The 27936-nt window shown below is 32.0% G+C and overlaps 3 protein-coding genes across 4 annotated transcripts; 2 read left to right on the forward strand and 1 right to left on the reverse strand.

Moving 5' to 3' along the window:
* Window positions 1-1453: 1453 nt before the first annotated feature.
* On the forward strand, window positions 1454-3266 carry LOC130014855 (sulfated surface glycoprotein 185-like). Its single transcript, XM_056103816.1, has 2 exons — window positions 1454-1582; window positions 2889-3266. Exons 1-2 carry the CDS (start codon window positions 1454-1456, stop codon window positions 3264-3266), a joined length of 507 nt encoding a protein of 168 aa, XP_055959791.1.
* Window positions 3267-6599: 3333 nt separating this feature from the next.
* Window positions 6600-7653, forward strand: LOC126654903 (uncharacterized). The gene has a single exon (XM_050348903.2). The coding sequence runs from the start codon at window positions 6689-6691 to the stop codon at window positions 7583-7585; it is 897 nt and encodes a 298-aa protein (XP_050204860.1). The 5' UTR covers window positions 6600-6688; the 3' UTR covers window positions 7586-7653.
* Window positions 7654-13537: 5884 nt separating this feature from the next.
* On the reverse strand, window positions 13538-24685 carry LOC126656165 (AUGMIN subunit 3). 2 transcript variants are annotated; one of them, XM_050350666.2, is made up of 18 exons: window positions 24324-24685; window positions 24093-24129; window positions 23502-23605; window positions 22604-22799; window positions 22412-22478; window positions 21728-21831; window positions 20770-20854; window positions 20409-20466; window positions 19778-19909; window positions 19326-19395; window positions 17847-17904; window positions 17694-17749; window positions 17346-17498; window positions 16752-16863; window positions 16529-16670; window positions 15406-15481; window positions 14346-14441; window positions 13538-13820 (listed from the first exon to the last, which is right to left on the reverse strand). In XM_050350666.2, exons 1-18 carry the CDS (start codon window positions 24497-24499, stop codon window positions 13689-13691), a joined length of 1854 nt encoding a protein of 617 aa, XP_050206623.1. In that variant the 5' UTR covers window positions 24500-24685; the 3' UTR covers window positions 13538-13688. The 2 variants fall into 2 exon arrangements, with proteins under 2 accessions (XP_050206623.1, XP_050206624.1); XM_050350667.2 differs by having other exon boundaries at window positions 20409-20463; window positions 24324-24684.
* Between the last annotated feature and the right edge of the window lie 3251 nt (window positions 24686-27936).

Genomic DNA, 27936 nt, shown 5'->3' on the forward strand with positions numbered 1-27936 from the left:
ACTCGCCAATTGCTCATGTCGAGAATCAAGCTCATAAACCCTGACTTTAATATTAATTGTTGGATCGAACAATTATCACTAGGTTAAAAGATATACTCATTAGTCAGATCGGAAATTTTTCCATTTAAAAATATTCAAATCAACCGTCATGGTTCGACTGTGATTTGGTCTAACTTAACTAGTACGTCGAGAGAATTGACGCCACTTATCTGATCTAATTATAGCGTAAAATAAATATCGGACGCAAGAACTTTATAGGTAAAATTAAAATACATAAATCTTCATTTAAAACATCCATTTTCTGATCTACAAAAGAAAAAAGAAAAACTCCATGTTAGGTCTAAAATGTGCAATCTGTAATGGCAATAAATAAATGGAAGAAACCACCAAATCAAGTAAAGAGAATGACAAAGAAGAATGTGACAGAAAGCAAAAAAAACCTAAAAAGATTACCTGAATTTGCTCTTCACCAACACTATAGCCTTTACTGTTACCGCAGTTACTCTGATGGGAAGCCTCACTTGTCTAGGTTTTGTAGGTCTGCCCTTTTTTTATAATCATGGATTTAGTAAATCCAATTCATTGCTTTTTTATCTTCCCCCTTGTTGTAAATCACCCAATTATAATTACATTTCTGATTTTGTCTGGATTTTCTCCTCCATGCAAGCAATCAAACTTGGACTGCACAGAAAAGATGGTAAATATGAAAAAAGTTAGAAAAAGCTATGTTGGCAAGGGTTAATTACTCTATCAATTTTTTTGTAAAATTTATAATTTTATTCTCTAACTATCTTTTTTTCGGCAATTTTATCAACATTTTAAAATTCGGCAATTTTCAGGTGACGTGGCTACCGTTATACACATCGACAAAACATGCTTTTGTGGGTAGCCATAAATTTGAAAGTCACAAAATTTTAAATCGATATCATAATTATATAAACATAATATTAAGTAGAATTATAAATTTTAAAAGGATGTGAGAGATTCAATTGCATGTAAGTATTATAAATTTATATGCAATTAATTCTGTTTATAACTCATGAAATGCAAGTTTATCTTCCATAATATCTTTGTTGAGTTATTTCTCATTATAGTATCATTATAATATCCCTGCAATGATGCAAAACTTGTGCTTTGTAAATCATTTGTCTCGTAAATATGTTATCTTCAAAAATGTTAAATTGAAAAATAATGAAAAGGCAAAAAAATGATATTTTTAAAAAACATATCGTATGGTATCTAGAATTTAGAAATATATTTCAAAAATAGAAGTAAAACACCAAAACTTATAAAATTCGATGAACTTCTAAATATAAAGTTCCCACATTTAACTAAATTTAAAGCACTCTTAAAATGAAAACGCCAATTTAGCATAACAAATACGACAAATTGTAGAACAAGCACATAAACCAAGAAAATTCTTGAGAAATAGTGATGGTGACACAACTAGTCCATGGAGTTGAAATGTGATGTATCACAAATCTTTGTTGGTTTGTGGGTTATTTTTCAGAATAAGGATCTCCGCCTGCAACACAGCTCCAAAAGCTACAGTCGCAGTGGCATTGGCCGAAGCAGAGAGACGGTGCATGTGCATGCATAGCCATTAACGTACGCCAGAGCCACAATAGGGATGTGAAGTGTGTTGCGTTATTTTCAACTTGCACAAAGTGGATGTTTTGTATGCCATAAATGAGAAACCAGAGGTTATGTACAAGACAAATTAGATGAATCCTAATTTTGTCTCTCTTGAGGATGGTTACATAACTCACATTATATGACAGAGAGTAATTTATATGTGCGATTTCATAAAATACATTTATTCTGTATTTTAAAGAATTGTGGATTGTCTGTCCAAATTAAATAAAAATAAATATTAAAAGATAAATTTTTGCTCGCGAAATTTTTGAAACTAGACTCCCGAACGTGTTTAAATAGTAAATATTACACTCGAATCAGGCCTATGACGGGCTTGAACTTGCATTAAAAAGGGAAAATTACAAAAAAAAAATCTAAAAAAACGGAAAAATTATGAAAATACGTACTTCTCAAAAACTTTACATTTAATACCTAAAAAGTGTATAAAAATACGAAATAGGTTTTCACTTTACATAGTGTATCCAAGATGATGTATCAAATATGTATTCAAAATATATCTTTTATAGTTAATTTTTTTACAGAAATTATGTAATTTTTAGATACAAGTGAATTTTTTTGACTAATTACATATTTTGTAAATTAAATTATTTTTTAGAATAATTTTATAGTTATTCCCATTAAAAATGTCAAACCCGGTTTGAATTCGGCTTGAGCCCATTTAGATAATAAACATTGGACTCGAATTCGTGGACTTAGATTCACATTTGAAAAATTCAAGTGCGGCCCAAGCACCAGTATAGGCTCAGGTCATGGGCTCTACTCCTAAGTCCTAACATAAACATTGTCCATATTTTTTTCAAAATTTTAAAATGGGATTTTTAGACAAATACCTACCAAACACATACTTATTCTCAAAAATACCTTTTGACCACAACTAGTTGAAATTTACAGTTTGACCAATTTTTTTTATAAAAATACTTTTTTTATTTGCAATAATACGATTTCGGTTTCTAACAGTTTACTAACGGTTCACTAAATATTGTTTTAACTAGCAGTTTACTAACCGTTTACTAATAGTTTACTAAAGGGTAAGTTAATTTACTAATTGTTTACTAACAGTTTCCTAACGTTTTACTAAAAAATAAATCAGACTCCTAAAATTTATAAATAGGAAATAATGTAAAAAATTAAGTACATAATAAACAGAAAGTCATTTTGTCTTAGGATTTCAAATTGAAACATACACAAAGTTTTGGTACAACTCAAATTTTTAATTAACAATTCTGTTCCAGCTAGCTTTAATCATAATCTCAGCCGGATCCAACCTCATTATTGTGGTTGTCGCTCCTCTTGTTGCCAGATTTCTCACCGCTCTCAGCACCTCCACCAGAAAATCCAACAATCGGCAACCCATTGCCGGCCCAGCAATCGACAACCCATCGCTGCCGTCGTTGAACCCATCGCCACCACCGTCGAACCCATCAATTGACAACCCATCGCCGCCGCCGTCGAACCCATCAATCGACAACCCATCGCCGCCGCCGTCGAACCCATCAATCGACAACCCATCGCCGCCGCCGTCGAACCCATCAATCGACAACCCATCGCCGCCGCCGTCGAACCCATCAATCGACAACCCATCGTCGCCGCCATCGCCAGCAAACCCATAGATCCACAACTCGTCACCGTTTTAGCGGCAGCTTTACGATATAAAATACCTTTGTTATTGTTGGTTATGAGATTTCTGTACTTTTCAATATTTTGAGCGTAAAAAAATCAAGAAAAAACGTAAAGAAGAAGGGAGGAAGAAGACTGGTGTATTTTGGCAAGAAGATAAGCGCGTCTGTATTACTGAGATTAAATATGGATTTGGTCGTGGCTGATCTAATTTCCTCTTTTAAAATTTAACTGAAAAACAAAGAAATGAAAAGCCAGGATTTGAATATGACCTAAATTATACTCCATCTCACAATATAATATATGTATTATATATTCGGATATTTTGGTTTTTCAATTCTCAAAATAGGAGAACCCAACCGAACCAGTTATTTCGGTTCCAAATATATATCGATTAAAATCAGTTCTTACACCCTCCTAAATTCGAGCACATATAATGTAATAGAGTCATAGTGACTTTATCAAGTATCCAACATTATATCTATTCATTACAGAAGGTCTAATACCATATGAAATAACTAAGTCCCTATTAACTGTGTTTTATGATTAAAGTGAATGTCAGTTTGCTTCAGTGTTGGGCTGCATTAGGTGTTAGTGTGCGTTTGAATGTGTATAATTAGCTACATTATTGTTTTTTTTATTCTTCAAAACGCTCCGATGACCTTGATTAACAATTTGTACTATGTGTTTTGGAGTATTTGAATTTGAGAAATGCTCGTGTTTGGAGGGCCGGTTCAGTCTGTGCTTGATCTCCTTACTAGTTGGAACCGAGCAAAAGCGAGTGCCTCATGGAATCAAGGTGTGACGAGTGAACGTAGTGGTGTATATTTTAGAAGCCGGAAATATGCAAAAACTGCGGGAAGTCGAAGGAATGAGGGCTTGGCAAAAACCTGGTTTAGGGCTCTCGAAGTGTGACATTAATGCAGCAACATTCTCACGTGTGCACTCAATTGGCATGGATTTTGTCATAGCAATACTGCAGGTACCTGAATATCAAGTGATTCCTGGTCTTTAACTAGATTATATGTCCCAAAAATTGCAGAGCATTGGGCTTAAGGATGGTGCTTGAATGGCTTTTACTAAATGACTACTAAAATGTTATTTTGTAAATGGATGTGAAGTTAGTTGCTGCTGCTATTACTAGTAAACCGTCTACGAGTTCGGTTTGATTATTGATGATTGTTAGTTATGCGTTACTAATAATAAAATAGTTTTTTTCGGAGATTTACTAATAGGATAGCGGATTGTCTAGCAAAAAAATGCGATCAATATATGGCGCATTACTCTTCCTTGTATTTGTAACTTTTTAGCTGCTGAAGCTTAATGAAGTTAGTTTCACTTCTGGAAAAGAAAATCAATTTAAAAATTAATACTGTTAGATGAAACTCCAACTATAATTTTATATTCTCCGACGATAGCTGAAAGGCAGCATACATTATGGAGCAATATGTCAGATGAAAACAGAAAATTACCTAGAGGAAGCAAAAAACTTGGCAATTTTAATGTTAAGGGTTCAAAAAGTTTAAATAAAAAAAACAATAAAAAAATGCAAAACCCTGACGTAGATGCAAGACTAATTAGTTCAATTAATAGCAACAAAATTGAAATATATTGGTTGAAATCATGGTTCTGACCTCATTACATAGCCATCAGAAGTCGTCATGCTTGAGTGCCAAGCGAATAGAATAGAGAATTTAAGGTTTCAGAAAGCACTGAATTAAAGAAGTCTTACCTGGGGTGTCAACATTGGTTGCGAAGTCAATTTTGCATGACGAATCCTACCTTTTGCGTATCATTTCCGTTTCCGTAAATGTTTTTGAAACTCAGAAATATTGCGTTTCATTTTCCGTGCTACATATAGTTGTCGAGCTCGAGTATGCAAACAATTACTGCTGTGAGCTCTAAATAAGTGAACATCAAAATTAACCGATTAGAAAATTAAAAAAATTCCTAATTTTTTTTGACAGTACAAATTAAATTCATCAAGATTAAGTCCATTCGCATAGATCTCACTTTTGACCAGTAAACAACTTCGATGAACTTTGTTTGTCAAGAAAGCTGGAAGATGCTAGTGCATGTCCAAATCAAGTGTGCATCATGAAACATGATAAATGTATCATTAACATAGCACATTGATGACATATTAATCTATGTTACACGGAAACTTCTCGATTTCTTTCTATGTTTCCGTTTCCAAAAATGCAAAATACAAACTCCGAACCTCTATAATTATTATATATTCGTTTAAAAATGGTATTTTGTCGTTTTACATTTCTATATTTTCCGTAATTCAGCGTTTCCAAATTCCGATCCATGCTACATAGGTCTTCATTAAACATGTTACACACACCTGAATAGAGAAAATTCTAGAAATCTATTGATGTTGAAAAAATAAACTCCAGAATGCATGATCAAGCTGTAAGGGCAAAACTGTTTGTTTGACAGAACTATTTTGGGGGCCAAATTGCACAAACATCAAAACAAATCTATTACAGGACTTGGAACACAAATAAGTCTAATTAGTATAAAAATCTAAAAATAGAACCAAATTTAGTAATCAGTTAAAATTTATAAATTTCAAACCAGTTAAATTTCAATGCCTAACAGAACAATAACTCAAACTCATCATGAAAAAAACTAATCAATAACTTAAAATATAAAACATTCATCAAATAAGTTTAACAAAACCATACCAACAGACCATTTTTAATTAAAAATTTACCAAATCAGTAAAATTTATTTTATATTTGTTCATAGAAGCTACTACTCACTCCTGTTTACAGCTACTCTCGGTTGCTTATCCATTATAACCATGTACATTAAAAAAAAGGATTGTTTTTTCACTGTATTTCAGTTAATTTCAACAAACTTTTAATGTACAATTATAAATAGAGGAATAATTATCAAACAATAAATCAAATCATATTTTCAATCATAAAAATTCTCAACAAAATTAAAATTCTAAATATTCTTTTTTTTTTCTTTACCTTTCCCATCCTTGAAGAGCCAAATTTAAAGGTTAGTGTACCCCACCACATATCTAGCTAGGCCACGTGACAGACTCGTGGCGACCTAGTGAACCCCACGAGTCGCTGGCAAATCATATCCGTCCACGTCAATTGGAATAAAGTGCCAGGTGCCGTTGGATATGCCATACGATCTGTTTTTCTAGTGGGATATAATTCAGTATATCCGTTTCCACATATTCAACATAAAGTAACCAATCAAAATAAAAGCTCACCCAAATAATCGTACAGTTCCATTAGAATATTCCTGAGAAAATTCTACTCTATTAATACTTTAATTTCAATATTTTAATCTTTTTTTATCTGAAATTTAATTATAAAATCTTTATAAATCTCTGTTTAATTAAACTGCACCAAACCAAAGTTTCTTGATCGGTTACCTTGAAAAAATGTCTGGTTTCGTTAGACGGAAGCGAGTCACCGATCCGCTAGACGACGATGCAAAAGCTCGAATCGTCGGCAGCCAACTCAGTTACGTTAGTAGCGGTAGTGAACATTCTGCTGATCTTAACGACGAGTCACCGTGCTTATCTGAACTCGTCCACGGCTTTCTCGAAATCGACGAAGATTTCGAGACTCAGTCATCGTGCAGTAACTACGACTCCGATTCCGAGCGAGTCGACCTAGTCGCCGAATGCACCGAGTTCGCCGAAGATATTCTAAGATCAATCTCAATCCTCAACGGACTGGATTCGTACAGAAATCTGTTATATTCTCACGTTTTAAAAGCAACGGAAATGCATTACTTATGGAGAGATCAAAAACCTGCGTTTAGGCGCAAAGTGATGTCGTTTTTACGCGAGCTAGGGCACAATGCAGCCATTTGTAAAACAAAATGGGAGTCCTCCGGCGGATTAACTGGCGGAAACTTTGAGTGCATCGACGTCGTCGTTTCAAATTCTCAAACGCGGTACATTATCGATCTCGAGTTCGCTTCACAATTTGAGATCGCGAGACCTACGAGTCATTATCTAACGCTGTTACAGTCACTGCCTAGGGTTTTAGTCGGAAAAAGTGACGATTTGAAGCGGATTATCAAACTTATGAGTGACGCCGCTAAAAGATCGTTGAAGAGCAGAGATTTAACTCTTCCTCCGTGGAGAAAAAACCGTTACATGCAAAATAAATGGCTCGGGCCGTACCGCCGGACGTCTAATCAAGTATCGGGTAACCCGGCCGTGATCGGATCAGGATCAGGATCAGGATCACACGTTAATGCTGTTAAATGTCGTCTTGTAGGATTTGACGACGGTGTTAATAATTGTTTGTTTGTTCGTACCAGATAATTTTAATTACTAATATTTATTATTAATTTCACAAAATAACAAATTATGAGTTTAGGAGTTTTTTTTAATTATTTTATTTAAATTGTTTGGCGTTTTTAGAGAGAACAAAGAAATTAACTGGATAAAGCGGTGTAACGCGGCAAATGAACAATGTGAAGAGGAAAAAAAAAGTGTTCTATTTCACGTGGATAGTGGATACTGAAATTTAAAGAATTAAAGGAAATAAAATAACTTTAAAGCTTTTTAAGAAATTTAAAATAAATTATTATAGGGGAAAATCAAAAAACTTTTTGGATGATTATTTATTTTTATTTTTTATACTATATGTTAGCTGTCATTTTTAATATAGATTATCACGTAAATCTTATTTATTTTATCTTTTTGAATAAAAAATTTGTTATTCTCATTCAAATCATTCATGAAAGAGAGAATCAATGACAAATCCAATCCGAATAAAATCAAGTTTTATATATGTGTGGCGCAGTGTGATGACATGGTTTGGATTTCATTGTCATTATCAAATTATTTTAACGGATAATTTTGAAAATTCTAACTTTAATGAATAAACAAAAGAAATATATATGTGTATCTATTATATAGATGTCACTCTTCAAAAGCTCCACATTTTCTTCTAATGAGTTATAAGACTAATGCCGCAGATAAATTTAAAAAGGATCAAAATTCCCTCAAGTTCAAATAAATTTGAGGAGTTATGTTCACGATATATACTATTTATTATAAAATAAATTATCTAAATTATAAATATAACGCTTTCATGTTCAAAATAAATTTAAGAAAATTTCAATCCATTTAAAAATTGTACTAGTGTTGAATTTAGGTCACCTTCAATTTTCGATTCAACTAATTTAGTTAATAATCATATAAATTATTTATGTGTGTGTGTGTGTGTGTGATTCGTCAAATTATCATATAAAGTTAATTTATAATAGTTTATCTTATTAATATTTTCGATAACTATTTTAATTGTTTGAAATGTTTAATTAATACCTAAATTTTATAAGTATATTAATAGAAAATAGAAAATAATAAATTATTGGAATAGTTTATCTTATTTTGAATTTTATACGATTAAAAAATAATTAAAATAGTAATAATTAGATAGTTAAAGTAATTTATTTTAATTAATATAATAGATAATTATTTTAACATAATAGTTTATTTTAATTAGTACTCTAATTTATTTTAACATAGTAGTCTTTTTTTGTTAGTACTCTAACTCTAATAATTATTTTAATAGTTTTTAATTGATAATTATATTTTATAAAGCGAAAAAGATTTTAACGTAAATATGCTTGCCCCCCCCCCCCCCAAATCAGTGCTTTTATATATAGGACTAGCGTTCGGCCATACACACGTGAGCGACATTTATATAATTCGTTATACATATTAAATATTAATTTTGTTAAATTAAAAAGCTAAAAGCAACCCTTCTAAATTTTCCATCAAACACCTAAATAATTATTTCAGGAAAAAAAATTAAAAGTTTATCTGTAAAGTTGAACCAAACGTCTATTCAAAAAGAGCAAATAATCCATTTTTTTTTACCATTCGAGTCCATTGAAGCCTTTAATATTTTTAAATGGTATAAAAATACGCCTTAATTTTTTTAAAAAAAAAACACTTAAATTTCCCAGTTTTTTAGTGAAGTAAAGGGAAGTGCTTGAATTCTTGGAAAAAGAGGTTTTTTTTTTGTGTGAGTGTTTATTTCTACCATTTTAAAAAAAATGATTATTTTCAAAATATCTTATTTTGAAACATATTTACAACAAATTTGTCCATTTTTTTATAATTTCCTACTCTACACTAATAATAAATATATTTACAAAAATACCTACTATATATACAGATCTTATTTCATTTCAAGTTAAATTTTTCCTTAGCCACACTCTTTTCTCTTTTTTTTTTCTCTCTTTCTTATAAAATTCTTTTTTCTTTTTTCTTTATTTTCCGTTTAATTATCCATTTATCTCTTCCAATTTCTTTTCGTTTCCTTTTCTGTTGTCTCTTTCATTCGCGTTATGAATTTTTCAACATTATTTTTTATATTTTTTTATAATTTTTAGGTTTTTTATGATAATTTAAATATTTTATAAATAAATTATTGTAGATCTATAATTTTTTGTTTATATAATTATTTTATCTTTCTATTATTCATAGATTTATTTATTTATTTTAATACTACTGATTTTGTAAAAAACAAATTCATTTATGGTATAATTACAGTATTTTTATAATATATTAATATTATAGTGTATTTCTAGTGTTTTCATTGTATATATATCTTTTTGGTATATTTTGCACTTTTCTACTATATTTGTGCTGTATTTGCAGTGTTTTTATGACATATACTATAAAAACACTACAAAACACTGTAGATGGGTGATATATATACTATTATTTCATTATAAACACCCCATAGTTACACTAAAAACACGATAGATACACTACAATAGATCATAGTTACACTAAAAACATAAGAAGAAAAAAATCTATGAAAAAGAAAATAAATCGTTAAAAACTGAAAAGATGTATTTATAAAATTAAAAAAAAGATATTTTTTATAAAAAAAAAATCAGAAAAATAAAAACAAAGAAATAATATAAAATTGTAAATAATATAAGAAATAATGTAGTGTAGGAAATTTGCTCTTTAAAAATTTGAAAAGAGTGTTTTCTATTTCAATAATTTGATTTTGTTTTTCATTTTTTTATCGAAAATAAATTATTCTTAAATTTGGAAAGAGTAATCTTTATGGTTAATAATTTACCAATTTGTACGATTGTTTTTAAATGTTAAATTATATTTTCAATTATTTTTTTAAAAAGAATCTAACTAAATTGACATCTGATTTATGATCTGCCTAATTAATCTCTGTCTGATTCACCGTCAGACCGGTTGAAATGGCCCCTGAAGAAAGAAAAATGCTATTTAACCCACTATTTTGTATCTCTTTGATTGTCCCTCCTTACGTGCCAGCATTTAATTCGTTTAATTACCCTTCAAAAGTGTATATCTTAAATACCAACTTTTAATTGAACCACTCTTTTAATACTACATCAGGTGGGTTAAAAAAAATGGGTTAAAGAGGAGGGTTATATAGCATTACTCCTGGAGAAATATGCGAACAAAACAGAAACCGTGTTTTGGATAATGTGAATAAAATAATAGAGACAAAAAAGAAGGATAAGGGCACAGGATAAGTTTGGAGTACCAATTTTTTTTGACCTTTGGAGCAAAAAGTATGGACGTGGCCCAATGAGAAGTGAGTAGCCACAAAATGGTGTTTAATTGGCTCTATGATCTTAGTTGTATGTGAGTGTGTAGGGTAAGTTGTGGGACGTTTCTTTAACTCTTGGCTCTTCCGAGTTGGAGCCCTAATAGCAACTCATTCTTATCTTATTATGTCCTTATTTAATTCACTCAAGTTTACGCGAAATTGAAAGATCAAATTATCTATGCATTCGTCACAAATAAAAATTCATACTAATTTAAATTTAATTTAGATTATTTTAGTCTACATTTTTTATTTAGATACACCAAATTAACATTTTTTTATCTATATAAACTTAAAAATATATTAATAAGGACTAGCAATTTCTGACACGATCCGTTTACACGGCACGATTTTAGGCGGCTTCGAATGGAACTTATATGTGTTCAGGTAATAAACAGACCAATTTGTTTATGACATGGTTAAATAATGGATTAAACATGTTAACTCATCTAACCTGTTTAAAACACGTTTAAACCTATTTATTAATAATATTAATTAAATAAATTATTATGTATAACTAAATATACTCATATCCCATATAATTTATCAATTGTTGTTTGTTGTATTAAAATTTGTGCTTATTTTGAAAGTTTATTGTTTAAATAAACTAATTTATATTAATTTTATTAAAAATATAGTAAATAGGTTAAACATGTTATCAATAAACGTGTTAAACTTGTAATCTATTATGATATGTTTTAGTAAACGGATTAGACAATTCGACGCATTTAATATACATGTTTTGTTTAAGTTTGATATTTTGACACAATTAATCAGTAGAGGTGTATTTGGATTGATTTTTTTTTATTTTTAAACGGATACACAATAACCCTAGTATTAGCCTCTATATTTAGGATTTAACATCTGGTCCCTCCAATTAAAATCAAGTCAGATTAATTTAGCTATTTTTAACCAAACTGACTGAATTAATTAAATTAATTAAAACCAAATTAATCAAACTATCAAAATACTAAAAATATAAAAAACTGTAACATAAATTGATTGAATAAGTTAATTAATTACTTTAAATTAATAGAAAAATAAAAAAGATATTAAAAATATATTTGATGAATTTAATTAACCAAATATTTAACCCTTTAACCATAAATGAAACAAAAAGAATTATAAACCAAACGGTACTGAATTAATCGAAAACTTTTACCTGAATTAACTAAAATAGATCCAATAACTCGGTTAATTCGCCTTTGGTTAATATCTGCTCACTCTTACTCTCCATTGGAGAAATATGTAGTAATTAATATTTTAAAAACTAAAGTATTGTGACCACTGCATTACAATCTAGCTAATTTAATAATTTATTAATTTGTAGAATTTTTGTCGAGATAAATTGCTTGAACTACAATTTTAATTTTAAGATAAATCTAAACAGATTCATTTTTAGTTTATGATCGAATGGATTTAATTTTCCAGTCCGGTTTTTAAAATACTGATACGGACAATGGTGTGGGAATTATTAGATTACTTGTCCATCAATATTATCCATTTTTTTGAAAGAAAAAAAACCACATGTGTCTCTCTTTAATGAAATTGATAAAGACTTAGCATTAGTACATTTTATGTGCTCATTTGTGTTTCCTTTGGTGGGTCTTTTTCATATGACTTGTAATGGATAATGCTAGCTACTTCGATATCTTGTGATTTTAGGTTGTACCTAAGCTTAATAATTTCAACATTTTGACTAGAGAAAACAAAAAATGAGGCACGTGTTATCTTACTCATCCACTTAAAAACCAACAAATTTAGTGACAAGACAGCTTTTTATTTATTTCTCAATCAATATTAAAATTATACTCAATAAACCCAGAAATTGAACCTCAATAAAAGTTTCTCTTATTTTTTTACTTATGAGTTATGACCATAAAATCCAAACTTTTTCTCACTATTTATTATTCTAACTAAAAGCTTAAAATTTTATAAATTTAGTTTAATATCAAAAGTTTGCTGCTATTTTAGCTAATTCGACTTAATCAATTTAATCTGTGTCCAATCTTATCCATATTGTCAAAAAATCATACATGACATAAAATCCGTGGACATTAAAATTTGACTAAACTTACAAATGTTTTTAAGTTTTATTTAGAATTGCAATATCATTTTTTTTTTTGATTTTTTTGGTTCATTACATCTTGCCCCCGTCAACATTATTTTTTGATAACATAATAGCCACATGAGAATAAACAAGCACCATTAAATCCATCGCTGAGGAAGGTTTGAAATTGAGCTAAAATTCTAAAATTTTAGTTGGAAATGTAAAAGATTAATAAAAAAAAATGGCCCAATAAGCTAATAGAAAGGTTATGGAATTTTTTTCAGCATTGGTTAATTCACTTGGTTCAATTTGAATAATAATAAAAATTATTTTTTCAATTTGTTTCTATTTTAAAATAAAAAAAATCAATTCATTTTGGTGCAAATGAATCTAAAAAACGAAACAAACTAAACCACCAACCAAGTCGAACTGTTTGCTTTAATTTTAAATATCTAAACTCTATAAAATCAGTTTGATTTCTTAAAATTTCAAAATTTTAATATTATACAATTTGATTGAATCTAAACCGAATACATATTCTTAATTTGAAACGTACGTGTAACATTTATGCATATAAAAAAAATAGAGGAAGAATAGAGGTACAAACTGATGAAACACGCGGAAACTTGCGCTTTTGAACGTATATTCATAAGAAACAAGGAATTGAGTCCGGAAAACATTTACAACTAGCTGCAGGAACAGAAATTTACTTACATTCAACGATTCAGTTGATCTACTTGCACAAACGAATGAGTGGATTAAGAAGCCTGTAAAGCTCTGACTCGTGCAGTCAGCTCTCTCACTTGGCTCCTCAAACGTTCGGGATTGCAGAAGAAACTGACAAAAACCCGTCTCTGAAGTCCGACCTCTTGGGAGTGATGTTTTACAATCTGTAAGACAAAAGTGCAGATCATTTTCAGTTTGCAGTTAACTAGCTACTAGGTATGAACCATTATTGATGCTCAAGTAATATGCATAGATTGTACGGGTGAGCATTCGGTTGGTTCGGTTTCAATTGAACCGAATTATTTTAGCTTTTTAACAGAATTAACCAAATTAATTGAATTACCGCTAATTTATAATTAAAAACCGAACCGACCGAATAAATGGGTTAATTCTGTTAATTTGGTTAAACCGATAAAAATAATAAATAAATATCAAAAGAAAGTTATAAAAAACAAATAAAAAATATTCAGTTAATTTGGTTAACCAAATTTTTAAAACACTTAACCGTAACCGAACTAGATTTTATCATAAACAGAACCGACCAAATTACTAAATTAACAGAAAACCTTCAGCAGAATTAACTGGAATAGATTTGTTAATTCGGTCGCGGCTAATATTTGCTCACTAGATTGAGTAAATAGGATGAGGTGATCAGTAACTTGATGGTCTAAAAATTTAAATAAGACTACCTCATTCTTTTTGCAGTGTTCTAATGTCACATCTTCTACTGCAGTAGAGAGTTTTGCATTTATCTTTTCCATTTCATCAAGCTCCTTCATTAATGTCTGCAAATGAACAAATGTCACGGACCGAACTTGTCAAATCAGAGAAAACTCACAAAGAAGGTAAGAAAAAACACTTGTGTGATTGTGAATGAGATTTTCGTAAGGGACAAAAACAATTAACACGGCCGCTCTGATGCGAAATTCAAGTGCTGGAAAATTCAAAATCCTCATCTAGTTGAAAAAAGCTATATTATTTACAAAGTATCTTTTGCCTAATATCATTAACTTCAGGTCCGTACTCCCTTGCAATTTGAAATACCCTTTGAAGGAAAGAAGAAAAAAGTGAAGAATCTCTCTTCATTGAGAATAATCAGCTACATAGCACAGAAATGGAAACACGCTGAAATAAAAAATAGCAAAAAAATATTTTTTCATAAGAGTAGATTATTAATATAGAGTTTTAGAAGTGTTCCCGGAAACGGAAATGAACTGACGACATGTGAGATTTAATAATTTCCATGCAACATGGATAATCAAGTCTTAAGAATACAGCAGGATCAAAAACAAGAATAATACGGACTCTTGAAAAAGTTAATCTGAAAGAATTTGGACTTCTTTGCTGGTCCATAAGGATTCTGAAATAGATCCACCATGACCATCATTATTATGAGTTGAAACAGCTCGGCATTCAAATTTTATGTTAGACTTGATAAATTTTGGTGCAGATAAAATTCTAATCCACGTCACTTTCGTTCTAAAAACCTGAATGATTTACCTTGGCGATTTTGGAAACATCAACATTTAAGTTTACTTCATAGTGAACATAGACAATATCTTTTAAAATCCCCCAAAAGTTATCTGCTATGAAACTTATTATGCAGGTTTGGACTTCTAGATCCATTACCAGGCCACCAAAAATACTGGTACTGGAGTGATAAGAGTGTAAACCACCAAAAACATGCAGCCAAAGAAAAGGAAAAATCCAAGTGACCTCAAATGTAAGATAGTGACAATGAAGTCCTACCCGGGGTGTCAATATTGGCTGTGCAGTCGTTGAAGAAGCAAAGAGTAACTGCTGCAAACTTTGAATCAGCGTGCACCTAAAGTGAATAAACATAAAACAAAATCAGAATTTTCTAACACTGTCCGACAACATCAAAGGCGATACTTATGCTTTCATATATGCAACTACTACTCAATGGATAGTTAACAAGCTATGAGGTTTCTATCTTTAAGACCAATCAAGTCTACAATTTCATAAGACATTAACAGGTCTTAATATGTAAGCCTCCTTTCTGAACTCTGATCCAACTTTGTTGACTATAAAAGCCACAATTCTTTGATTCTCGGCTATCATTGCAACATTCAAAAGAGCACCAACATAATTCTTGGAAAGCTCAACACGTGTATTCTCTCTTTCTGCTATATATTTTCGCTCCTGGGAAAACTAACCTTCATATATAAAGACACATACCAAACAAATGTATTTGACATAAAAGATGTGAAATGTAAGTCAAATCTATAACATGAGACCTCACATGGATTTGAATAAGAATTACACTAAGTTTAAATGAGTTTGGATGTAAATTGACATGTAAAAATTCAGTAGTCCATTCTTTTGTCCTTTAGACTGAAGCACTATATTCTTTCCCCTCAAGTGAATACCCGGTAGAAATTATTAAAAACTAAACAACAGACCCTACCACAGAAAAATTGATCTAACAAGAAGATATGATACTATTGGTAGAACATCTGAACTATTGGACTCTATCTTAGACTGTTGAACAGAAAGAGTGAACACTTGAAAACCCTGAATCTAATTGTTTGAACAGGTGCACTATATCATAGAGTAATGGAAAATCCATATTTTATAAATTCATTGGATGTTTTTCTATAATCTGCGAGTTTGAACAATTAATCATAAGAAGCTACTGTCACATTAAAAGAAAAACTTCACACTTACTAATGATGCAGCAGCACAATGCGAACAGCAGTTTCAAAACCAAAAATAAGAAATTTTGGTTTAAATCAGATTATAGGAAAACACACACACAAGCACACATAAAGAGATAATAAAATAAGGAAAGAAAGAGTTGTCTGAACTTAAAGAAGTACTATTAGATCGTTTAGTCAAAAAGAATACTAACAGTTCATTAATGAATCTATTTCTGTCTTCTGGAAGAGAATTTTCAAGATCCGACTGCAGCTTTATCAAGTCAGATTGAAGAGCAGAAATATGCTGTACAATGCCTGGCGCCGATACATAAGTTGACAATCCAGATTGAGCTTCTACAAACAAGAAAATTAACACCCATAATCATGCAAATCCAAGAGATAGTCTTAATTTTGTGAGCAATATTGTCTCATTACTTGAATGGATGCTTAGAAGGTCTCTAACACCATGCAGAAGAGTGTCACGATCATCAACTGCTCCTTGTTCTTGTACATCAGATGCGGCTTGAGTCAGTGCAAGGCAGCGTCCCTTCAATAGCAGTAAAATCAAAATAAAGCAGAAATTAAAAAGCCCCTCATAAGAGATCTCTAAGATCAATGATCATCCTAGAAAACTCAACTCCTCATATGCTTGTTTATACTATGTCATATCTTTACAAAATCCTGACTATAAACCTAATGTATGAGCAGGGCATCAACTCAGTCCCTGATTTGATAAACTGTGATAAACTGGATAGAACACTCAAATTGAACTGAATATGGGTTCACGATATGTGTGAACATTTAAAAGTAAAATATATAGAAAATATAAAGCTTGCAAATAATGGATGTAGCCAAATAACAAACTTCAGATGAGATTGAAGACATTTAAATAATAGATGTTCCCATCTTATAGAACTTCAAATGGGAAAGAGAATGAAATGTGGTATAGAACTTCAAGTAGGAAAGAGAATGAGATGTGGTATAGAACTTCAAATAAAAAGGACAATGAGATCGAAAAATGTATATTACCACTCTGCCTTTAGTTGCTGACAAGAATCCCTGAAGCTCTGACTCAATAACTTTAAGTAATGAAAATGCTCCAAGCATATTCTTTTTTTCCAACTGGCAAGCTAGTTTTAAGAACTGATGCCTTGCTAGCTGATTGATTAAATGATTTATATACTGCAGAAGAAAGTGAGATCGTGAACATCTTGGTACAAAAAGATTTGGATCCATTTAAATCATAATGCAGAAACAGTAGTTGATTAATGTAACACACTAACACACAGAAATTGCATTGCCACATGATGTCCAGCATGCCATTATTTAAAAGCAAAATAAAGCAACGATATAAAGGTTTAAGGTTGATAGTGCTACCGCTTTCTGTCGGTTGATATAATATTCTTGGCGCATGACCTTGAGATCGTAATCACCTGCAGGTGTAAGATTTTACATCATAATAACTTCATAAAAAGCAGTATCAGAATCAAAACTGGAAAGTTATAAACCAGATAAGCCAACATCTGATACCTTGCAAAATGTAGGTATCTTGAAGTTGAGCCAGCTCCCAACAAAGATCAGGGATGGTCTGAGAGTATGAAATTGATCACTAAGAAATTCAGGACTACAGTAACTCCAGTGCACAGGAAACACAACAGTAAATATGCAGAAATAAGCACTTGAGAATAAATTTAGTGGATGAGGGAATAGAAACAAGTTGCAACTAACTGGAACCTAGTAGTTGTGTTACCATCTATTTTATTTTATTTCCTCCTAGTTCGTATATCTCCCTCCCTCTCTCCTCCAACCCTTTCTTGGTGACTACCCTTTAGTTCATATATTCAAATGTCAATTGAGTTTCTACCCAGGAATCTAGAATTTGTGAGAAACACTTCTTTCTATAGGGTCAATATCAAATCAAAACTACTACTTTTCTCCCACTGACTATCTTCAAATGCCATCAAGTTTCCGCTTTGATGACTGAAAGTTCTCCTTAATTAGTCTATCACAAATCAAAACATATTACCGTTACTAACTTACTATCAAACAGTCATTCTTAATGGACCACTATTCTGTGCACTAGAGTTGCTATTACTGTCTAAACATGACCTTCAAACTTCATCAAATCAAGCTGAAGGTTATTGTACTACACCAAACTTCCACCTTTATAATGGATAAATTGCAACATGATCTCCAAAACCATCAATGTGAAACCACTACAACATCCATCTTAATGTTTCCACACTGTTTCTAAACCCAACAAGCACCAATCTCCTTCTACACTTCATCCCACGGATGTAGCCACATGCCTCAATATTTGGCTACTTAACTTGGGTATGCATTTGCTAGTATTCTATATTCCAACAGTAAAAGAAAGACATTGCACTTCGAACACTCCCATTCGTGCACTTCAATAGTCCATCTACGGTCTTAATACATAGAGGCGGAGCCAAAAATTCTAGAGGGGCATAATTTTAACTAAAAAACATCAATCAAAATAAATTATATTGATTTTATTATTTACTAAGGACACCAACTCATCAAAAGTAATCATAAACATAAAATAGTACCAGTCGCGGAGCTAGAAATTTTACATTAGGGTTTCAAATCGCAATATGCATTATACGTGCAATTTTTGAAAGTTGGAGGGCCAAATTTCCATATAGTTTAATTTCCTATACCTATTTAAATAATTTTGGAAAGTTGAGGGGCCAAGGCCCTCATGCCCCCTCCCTCCGTCATTGTATAGTTCGGAAGGGTTGAAAAATAATGCACTAAGCTAATACTGATTAAAAGTTATACATAAGCCTTGAAAATCTGGCCACTAATGGTGTCAAATCTATGAATCGTGAAAAATCATGTATCAGGAACATGCAACAAATAGATATTTACCTAAAATGAAAGCAGAAAGTCTTTTATTATACAAGTCAAACCCTAGGTCTCTGCTAAAATGTAGAGTGTAATTGTTGAATGATTAGAAATATGAAACATCTATATACATTTACGAACCTCAGATAATAACTTGTCTTCTTTGTGATGAAGATTTGAAAGTTCTCCCACCAGTTCAGAATGCTTTCTTCTGCTCATCCATAAAACGTAGACCAGTTACCAAAAAAGAAGAGAAACAATATACAATCATAGATTGAGTAATTAAGACTGTATGATTCATAGTTTGTACAAGGTTTCCGGTTTGAGCATGTGTTTGAGAATGGTATCCAGCTTCATAGGAACATGATTAATCAAGGTGATACAATAAATCAAAAAAGAACGGGAATGTAATTCAGATGGTCTAGTTTCATTCTTATTCAATTAGATGATTGTTTAATATAAAATGAGTGGAAACTCATTTAGAAAGTGGTACATAGAATTCATAGAATGTTGGAGATGGCTGGTGATGTATATAAGAAGCATGAACTTTTACCTAAAGGAGAAAGACAAGAATGTAAAGCCTCAACTTTTACCTAAGACTGTGAAGATCAAGATGAATGTGAGCTTCATCTGATGTAATTTGAGATTTAAGTGCCGTGAGAATAGCTTGCTGCTTAGCATTCTCAACCTGGGCTTCAACCCACTGTCTTTCACTTGTTCCGAATCTGTCAGCACAATTAGTGACTTATTAACGATTAAAATTTAAGAAAACACAATTTAAATATGACAGGAACAATATATACATGCACAAAAGCCTCTTATCAACTGGCATCTGGACCAAATTCTTAAATGGATAAATTTGCAAAAAGGCCAGTTCCAACAGAGAGCAGGATCTTATAAATAGAAACCATGTTAAATCCAACATCTTAGACACATAATTATTCATACACGCCCTTGCTCTTGCGTTCAGGAAGAGGGTTGAGAGAGATGCAGGATGAATTGGCAAACCGATAACTTGAACAATATCATACGCTATTTAACTATTGATTCAAATTATAAAGTACTTCAAAGCTCTCTCTTATTAAAATGGCTCCTGTAAATTTATTTTAAAGAAAGTAAGATTATAAAATGATCACTAAGGAACCACCAACATGTTAATCGACATTGAATGCATGAAAATATGCAAGATGGGAGAATTATTTGGACCATAAAAAGACCACATACATGGATCGAAGCCGTTGCAATTCAGATACACGTTGATGGTGAGATTTTTCTAGATCTGCTGAATTGAAATCAAATAACTAGGTCAATATTATCATACATGAAAAGTTAAAACCACAATTACCATGCATGTACAAATCAAACAATTGTATCGTAAGCAGTCATTAGCTTAAAAACATCAATGACATAGCACATTGATGATGCGATCGATTTTTTTTAGCAGTAATGGGTGTGTTTCCACAGTATACACCAAATTAGCTACATACAGATAAGCTTTATAACATCTTAATAACTAGAAAGAGAATGCTTGATGTAAAGAAGCAGCAATTTGCACTTAACAGGTAGAAGCAAACAAGACAAATACCTCTTACTAAAATATTTGAGATGTCATCAAGACTCACCCACGAACATTTTGATTTTCCCTCCTCAGCAACTAGTCGAAAAGGACCCTGGTAAGTTTGAGAATATTATTGCAAATACTTCACAATGCTTCCTTCTATTTAGCTAAAACCTCATAATTTTTGGTCAACACTATAAGGGTATAGAACATGATGTCTAGTGCAGGAAGACACAATAACATATACTCCCTCCGTCCCAAAACAATAGTCCACTATCCTCTCTTTGTCCCAAATAGTTGTCCACATTCCTTGTAAGTCACAATTTAGAGTGTTGATTTTTCCATATCGTCCTTATTTAAAGTCTATCATATATTGCCATTAGCCTAAAAAGTAAATTAGTCGTAATATTTAATAAGGGTATGGCAGGAAAAATGAAGATAAAGTTGTGAAAAGTTAGAGCATAAATTGTATTTCTTAAACTGTGTGAGAAGGGTAAAGTGGACTATTGTTTCGGGACGGAGGGAGTATAACATTAAAACCTAAGGCAGCATATGAAATAACTCTATAAGTGAATTTTTTTAGCAATGGCTAAATCAAGCATCACCGGTGCCAAGCAAAATAAAGGAAGAATTTGCAGTAGGTGACAGCTAGCAGAACAAAGATTCAATGATATTGTCATCTACACTACTCTTATCGGATTCAGGCTATCTTTTTCATAAAAATTTATCAACTTGATTTCCTACCAGAACCAGGATGGAGACTCACAAAGGGCCTCCTGGTGTGCGAAGTGCTCCCTGGCTATTGCGAAGGGGGAGGGTCACACAGCCTTCCCCTTGTATTTTGCAAAAGAGGCCGTTTTAACACCTCAAAACGCATAACCTATAGGTCGTCAAAGGAGCAACTTCACTGTTGTATGAAGGCTCGCCCACAAGATACACAATGGGCCTCAATTTCTTAGAGAACAATAGTTTAACATTTACATACCGTGTCCAGCTGTTTAGAAAACCACTGATTTATTTCTTTTGTACAAGCTGAATCTCCAAGCAAGTATTGATGAAAATCAGAGTACGCCAAGTATAGACCATCCTCTGAATGAAAGCAAAATGATAGTCAATAAAAGAAAAGGTTGAGCAATTTTTCTCCTTTGAATGCATATAAAATCCCACTAACAACCAATGGATTTGGACTTTTTGAATTTTACACTGGACCAGAGAGCTAAAAATCAATGGTGTACCTCATAATGGTATTTCATGCTCATTTAAAAAAAAAATACTTCGGGCACTCTTTGTGTAGGAGAGGTGTGCACAGTGCACCCAAGAATGCAGAAATAGAAAGCAGTTGCGAGTTACAAGTTACAACATGCCACGTCTTTCATTAGAATGAGGATTGGGAGTTTGAGACCTAAGTCCAAATTTATAGGTTCACGGACCACTAAACATCCACCATATCAACTTGATTGAAGAAACTAAACCAAGTAGGAAAAAATATATTAACATGGAAATTTGAGAAATGAAGTTTACATACGTGACATGCAGCCTTTCAACAAAAACAAACAATAAAATAAAGTTTAGTCCTCAACGAGCTAATTAGAGAAATTGGAGGCATTTGAAAGACGATGATTCTAAAATTTCAAATGATGTAGAAAATAACATGTAAAGAATGCATTACCATCCCCAGAATGATAATGAGCCAACTCTTGTGCTGTAGACACAATCCTTCCAAGAACTTCATTTGTCTATATGAGAATAAAGAATCAAAAATACATAAAACTATCCAAACTAGAAAGTGGCAGCACGAAGAGAGAAAAAGAGGGAGAAGGAGAAATCGTAATGCAAAGTAGTCACAAGTTTAAGCACATACCCTTAAGTTTTGTGCTGAAAGACTATCATCTATTGCTGCAAGGTATCCATTGACAGTAGATGTTGCAGCAACTCGAGCACGTCTCCCTTGAACCAAAGCTGAAGCCTGGGCAGTCAGCATATCAGATTGAGACTGCAGATGCATCAGCTGTCTCTGCAACTCTAAGGCTTCAGCCTTATATGCCACAGTTGCATCCCTAGAGATGTCATCAATTGAAGCAAAATGCCACAAGATGTGATCAAGTTTAATAGAGAAATTATGTGTTGACAGACAACTAAAAGAGTTCAGATCCTTCATTGCATAAAACAAAATGGTACAAGCCACAACCAGGAAATGGCTTCAAATCCATAATTTAGAATTTCTGATTCGCTTATAAGAGTAAAGTAAGGAGTTTTCTCCAGTTACATACATTAGCTGAACCCAACAGCACAATGTCAATTAAAAAAATAATGAAACCATTGCAAAAGACAAGTTATTTGCAAGATGATTTACAGTAGTTAATTCCTCAGCATCCTTTTAATGCTTAAGGAGTACCATACATGATGGTAATGCAGCTATAGTCAACTAATTCACCCCCTTGACATCCATATTCAACTCACACAATTCATCCAGATTGAGTTTTACAGGCAGTAGATAATGCAATTAAACAAAAGTCAAACGAGAATTATGCATGTCAAGGGACAACCAAAACCCTTTCTCTGGTCCCTTCCGCAATTGCTACACAACTTATAAGAAAAAAAAGTTGCACTAAGATAAGAAACTAAAGAAATCACCAACATAATTCCAAAAGTAAAAAAAATTCAAATAGCCAAAGTGAGCCTTAATAATAACATTTGATCAATCAATAACTGATAGCAATAAGCTCAGACAGAAACAGAGACCAAAGAAAGGCCATTACCGAATATCTTTTAAGCTTTCTTCAGCACCAAAAACTGCTTCTTGATTGTCTCTACCAGAAGAAAAGGCCGAAATGCTATCACAAGCAAAGTCCAAATCTTCACCCTATTCATTCATAATGTTCAGTTCATTCAAAAGTAACTTAATAACATTTTAAACAACATGAAAAAAAATCCTTCATTATTCACCATCTTAGCCAGTGTTTAAGAGCTTAAAAAGATTCAGTTGTATTTATTGACTTTTCCGTTACATATACTTCTGTTGACCTACGATCAGTACTCTCTATAGCACGATGGTTAGAGAAACATAAATTAATCAAGTTAAGAGAGTATTTGGAAAGTCCAAACCATTTCATCTATCTTCTATTTGATGAATTCACTCACCTGTTTGGATTGTCTATAGTTGCTACAATTTATTTATTTATTTATTTATTCAACTATTAAGAAAAATAAATAAGGCATTGCTAAGGAAATCAAATCATTTAAAAAATTAAAATGACAAGAAATTACTCAAAATAAATTGATGTCAAATTCTTTAAATTGATTTTAATTGCAAACAAGCCCTAACAGATTAAAGGAAAAAGAATTTTTACCTCCAGTAGCTTTCCTTCTTGAAGAAACTGCTCGTACCTAAAATGACAGCCAAAATTAAAACTGCTCAGAACCTAAATTACAAGTAAAGTGAAACGGAAGCTTAAACTAGCAAATTGAAAATTAAAAAATGCATTAATAAGCAGATCTTGTAAAATGTAGCAAATTCATTCTATCAAACAGACAAAATATAAAAAAATTATGAAAAAATTGAAAAGAGAGTAGAAGTTAACTGAGAGAGCTCGGAGACGGAGAGAACGTTAGAAGGACGGAGACTGGAGGAGATCCAGTCAAGGATAGGCCGTGCGTCGTCGTATTGAAACGGCCATTCAAAGCTGTCGGGGTCTAAAGTATCTGCACTGCCGTATCCTAATTCTCCGAGCAACGCGCACAGTCGAGCGCCGCTCATTTCTCTGTCGATTTTGTTTTGTGTTGCTGACAGATTAATGCTCAGGTATTTTTGCTTGCCTCCGTCGCATTTCAGAACTGGTGAAAATTTAATTATTGGCGATTTTTTTGGCGCCGGCCTTGATTGAAATAAAGACGATTGTATTTTGGGTGGTGAAATCTCTGTAATTTTCTTTTTTTCTTGTTTTTAACAGTTTTACGAAGTGGAGTAAATAACGCAATTTTACTCACGTTATAAGGATGGCACAGAATTTGAAAAAGTTGGAGGGAGCCTTTTTTTTTTTAGCCCTCTTAGTTGTACTCTGACGTTGCAATTTTTTCAATTGCACCCTAATTTATACCTTTGAATTTCAATTTCACCCTCAAAATTAAATTGGACTCTTTTTCAATCGGAAAAAATTCTTAAAAACTCTTATAAAATACTTGTTTGAACTCTTTTCCACACAAAAAATTAAAAATAGATGACTTATTTTAACTTTTTTCAAATGAAAAAGTGATCAATTTAGCACTTGAGGGTGGAATTGAAAACCAAAGGTGCGAATTAGGGTGCAACTGATAAAATTGCAACATCATGGTGCATTTGAAAAAGGGCTAAAAGGTGGGGGTTTTTTGGTGATTAACCCTAATTTAAATAGTATAAGCAGTAGACATAAAATGTTAAGGTTGCAGGTTCAATTGCTCCCATAAGCGCTCCCCAGTTATTAAAAAAAAAAGAGGCTAATTTCTTGAAACAATCTCCACCTTTTTATTTCTTTTCGTTTGTACTCTCACATTATAAAATCACCAACTTTATCCAAATATGCACTTTTCGTTCTCAATTCCATCTTCAATTATTAAAATCCACAACTTTTACTTTCAATTACCCCCTCAAACATTAAATTGAATTCTTTTTCAATACTTCATATTTTAACAAATATTTAAAATAGTTCTTAATGTTATAATTAAAACAAAAAACCATCTTTCTAAAATTTTGAAAATTAATTTTAAATATTGTACAAACCTTTTTATTTAAAACTTTTTAAATCACTTATTAATCAATTAAAAAAAACTCAAAACTAATAAAACTTTCTCCAAGATTAAAATCTAGTGTTCTACTATCAACTACAATCATCTTAAACACTAACACAAATAGCCACCACTACCGCCACCACCTTAAACTCCAAAAGAATAAATTACTCTTATGGTCATGAACTCCACCTTTTAACCCCTTTTCGTTTGTAACTCACGTTGCAAAATTACCAATTTTATCCAAATTTGTACCTTTCGTTTTCAATTTCATCCTCAATTATTAAAATCCACCCCTTTTGCTTTCAATTACAACCTCAAACATTAAATTGAGTTTCTTTTTCAATGCTTCATATTTTAACAAATATTTAAAATAGTTCTTAAATGTTATAATAAAAAAATCATCTTTCTAAAATTTTGAAAATTAATTTTAAATATTATACAAACTTTTTTTATTAAAAACTTCTTAAATCACTTATTAATCAATTAAAAAAACTCAAAACTAATAAAACTTCCCCCGGAACTAAAATCTAATGTCCTACTATCATATAATCTCCGGCAACCAACAACTACAATCGTCTTAAACACCAACAGCCACCGCCACCGCCACCGCCTTAAACTCCAACAACCACCACCACCACCTTAAACTCCAAAGGGATAAATTATCCTTATGGTCATATGGTCATGAACCAATACAAAAATAGTGAACAAAAGATCACTTTACCTCCTCAACTTGGCACAAAGTACCAAAAACGTCCAAATTAGCAAAACCGAATCACTTTTACCCTGAATTTGTTAAAAACTGTACAAAAACACCCCTACGTTGACGTGGCACTTTAAATGGAGAGTGAGTTTCTAATTAAACATCATTCATTCTAATTAATTATAATTAAACTCTAATTAATCATAATTAACTCCTAATTAATCTAAGGACCCTTTTAGACATTTTTACACACAAAAGATATTTTGTTTATTTCCTCCTCCTCGCCGAAAAAGAGGAGCTGCTGCTCATCGGAACAGCAGCCCTTCAAGAATAATCTCTGTTGTCTGTTTTTGATTCAAGAACAGATCATGGATCTGTTCTTGCCAAGAAGAGATCCACGTGATCTGTTCTTGCAAGAACATATCCACGGGGATCTGTTCTTGGGATAGAACAGATCCAACGATCTGTTCTTGAATCTGTTCTTGTATGGCTGCGCTCCTTATCAGAGCAGCAACTCTTCTCAGGCGAGGAGGAGCTCCTCCTCGCCTGAAATGGAATGTTTTTGTCCGAAAATGAATTTTTTTATTCCGAATGGCCGATTTTATTTTTTAATGTATAATTTTTTTACGGTTTTCGATTTTATGAAATTATTGATATCTATATAAATTAAAAAAATTGTAAAAAAATTAAAATTGGAAGGTTAATTTGTCATTTTAAGCTTATTATTGAAGGGGTGATTTTTTTTTAAATTATTAGGTATTAATTTAAAGTGTTTTAAAAAAATTAGGACCATTTTAAACCCTTTTTTATTTAAAACCACCTTAAAAAAACCACCTTTGAAAACCGGAGAGTGTATCTCACTCTCTTAAATGAGACTGGGGAGGGGGGTTTTTGTACCAAATTTGACAAGTTCAGGGTAAAAGTGATCCCATTTTGCTAATTTGGACGATTTTGATACTTTGTGCCAAATTCAGGGGTAAAATGATCCTTTATTCCAAAAATAATTACCCAGACAAAACCTTCAAGAATTAAACTAACATGAACAACTCCAAATTCTTATTTTTTTTCATTTCTTTGATTATATTGTTGCTTTTAAATCAAACCACAATTCACACCAACAACAACAACTCCAGATTCGCTATATTTTTATCTCCCAAATTAAAAATGAAGAGATCTACCGTTGTATCTGCCATTTCACCATCGCTATGAGGGAACAACTGGGTCGGGGATTTTTTAGGCTGAGAACGGTGGTAGTTGGACTTGAAAGAAGTGTCACGACTACATCTTAAAGAACGAGTGCGGTGTTTGGAGCTGAAAGCAGAGGCGGTGATGGTTACAAACTGAGGCGGTGGCGGTTGCAAACAGAGGCGGCGACGGCTGAAAGCACAGGTGAAAAGATAGAAAAGATAGTGAAATTAGAGTTTCGGTGATGAGAGGGATATTAAACTCCATGAGTCACTAAGTTAATCCAATATTATAGAAAGGGTACTAAATTTCAAATCGTTAAAAAATAGTCACTAAGTTATCGAATTATTTCCCAGAGAGATCACCGTCTTAATAGAAGGTTATTAAGTTTATCGTAAATTACAAAACGGGTACTGAGTTATATCATTTTATAAAAAAATGATATTGAATTATACTCCTTTTTGTAATTATGATATGCCACGTAGGACAAAACGCAAAAGGTTTGTTGCGTTTTACCTCGAGTTACATCCCGTGAAATAAGTTGA

The sequence above is a fragment of the Mercurialis annua genome, linkage group LG7 (assembly GCF_937616625.2).
Source record: "Mercurialis annua linkage group LG7, ddMerAnnu1.2, whole genome shotgun sequence".
Lineage (NCBI taxonomy): Eukaryota > Viridiplantae > Streptophyta > Magnoliopsida > Malpighiales > Euphorbiaceae > Mercurialis > Mercurialis annua.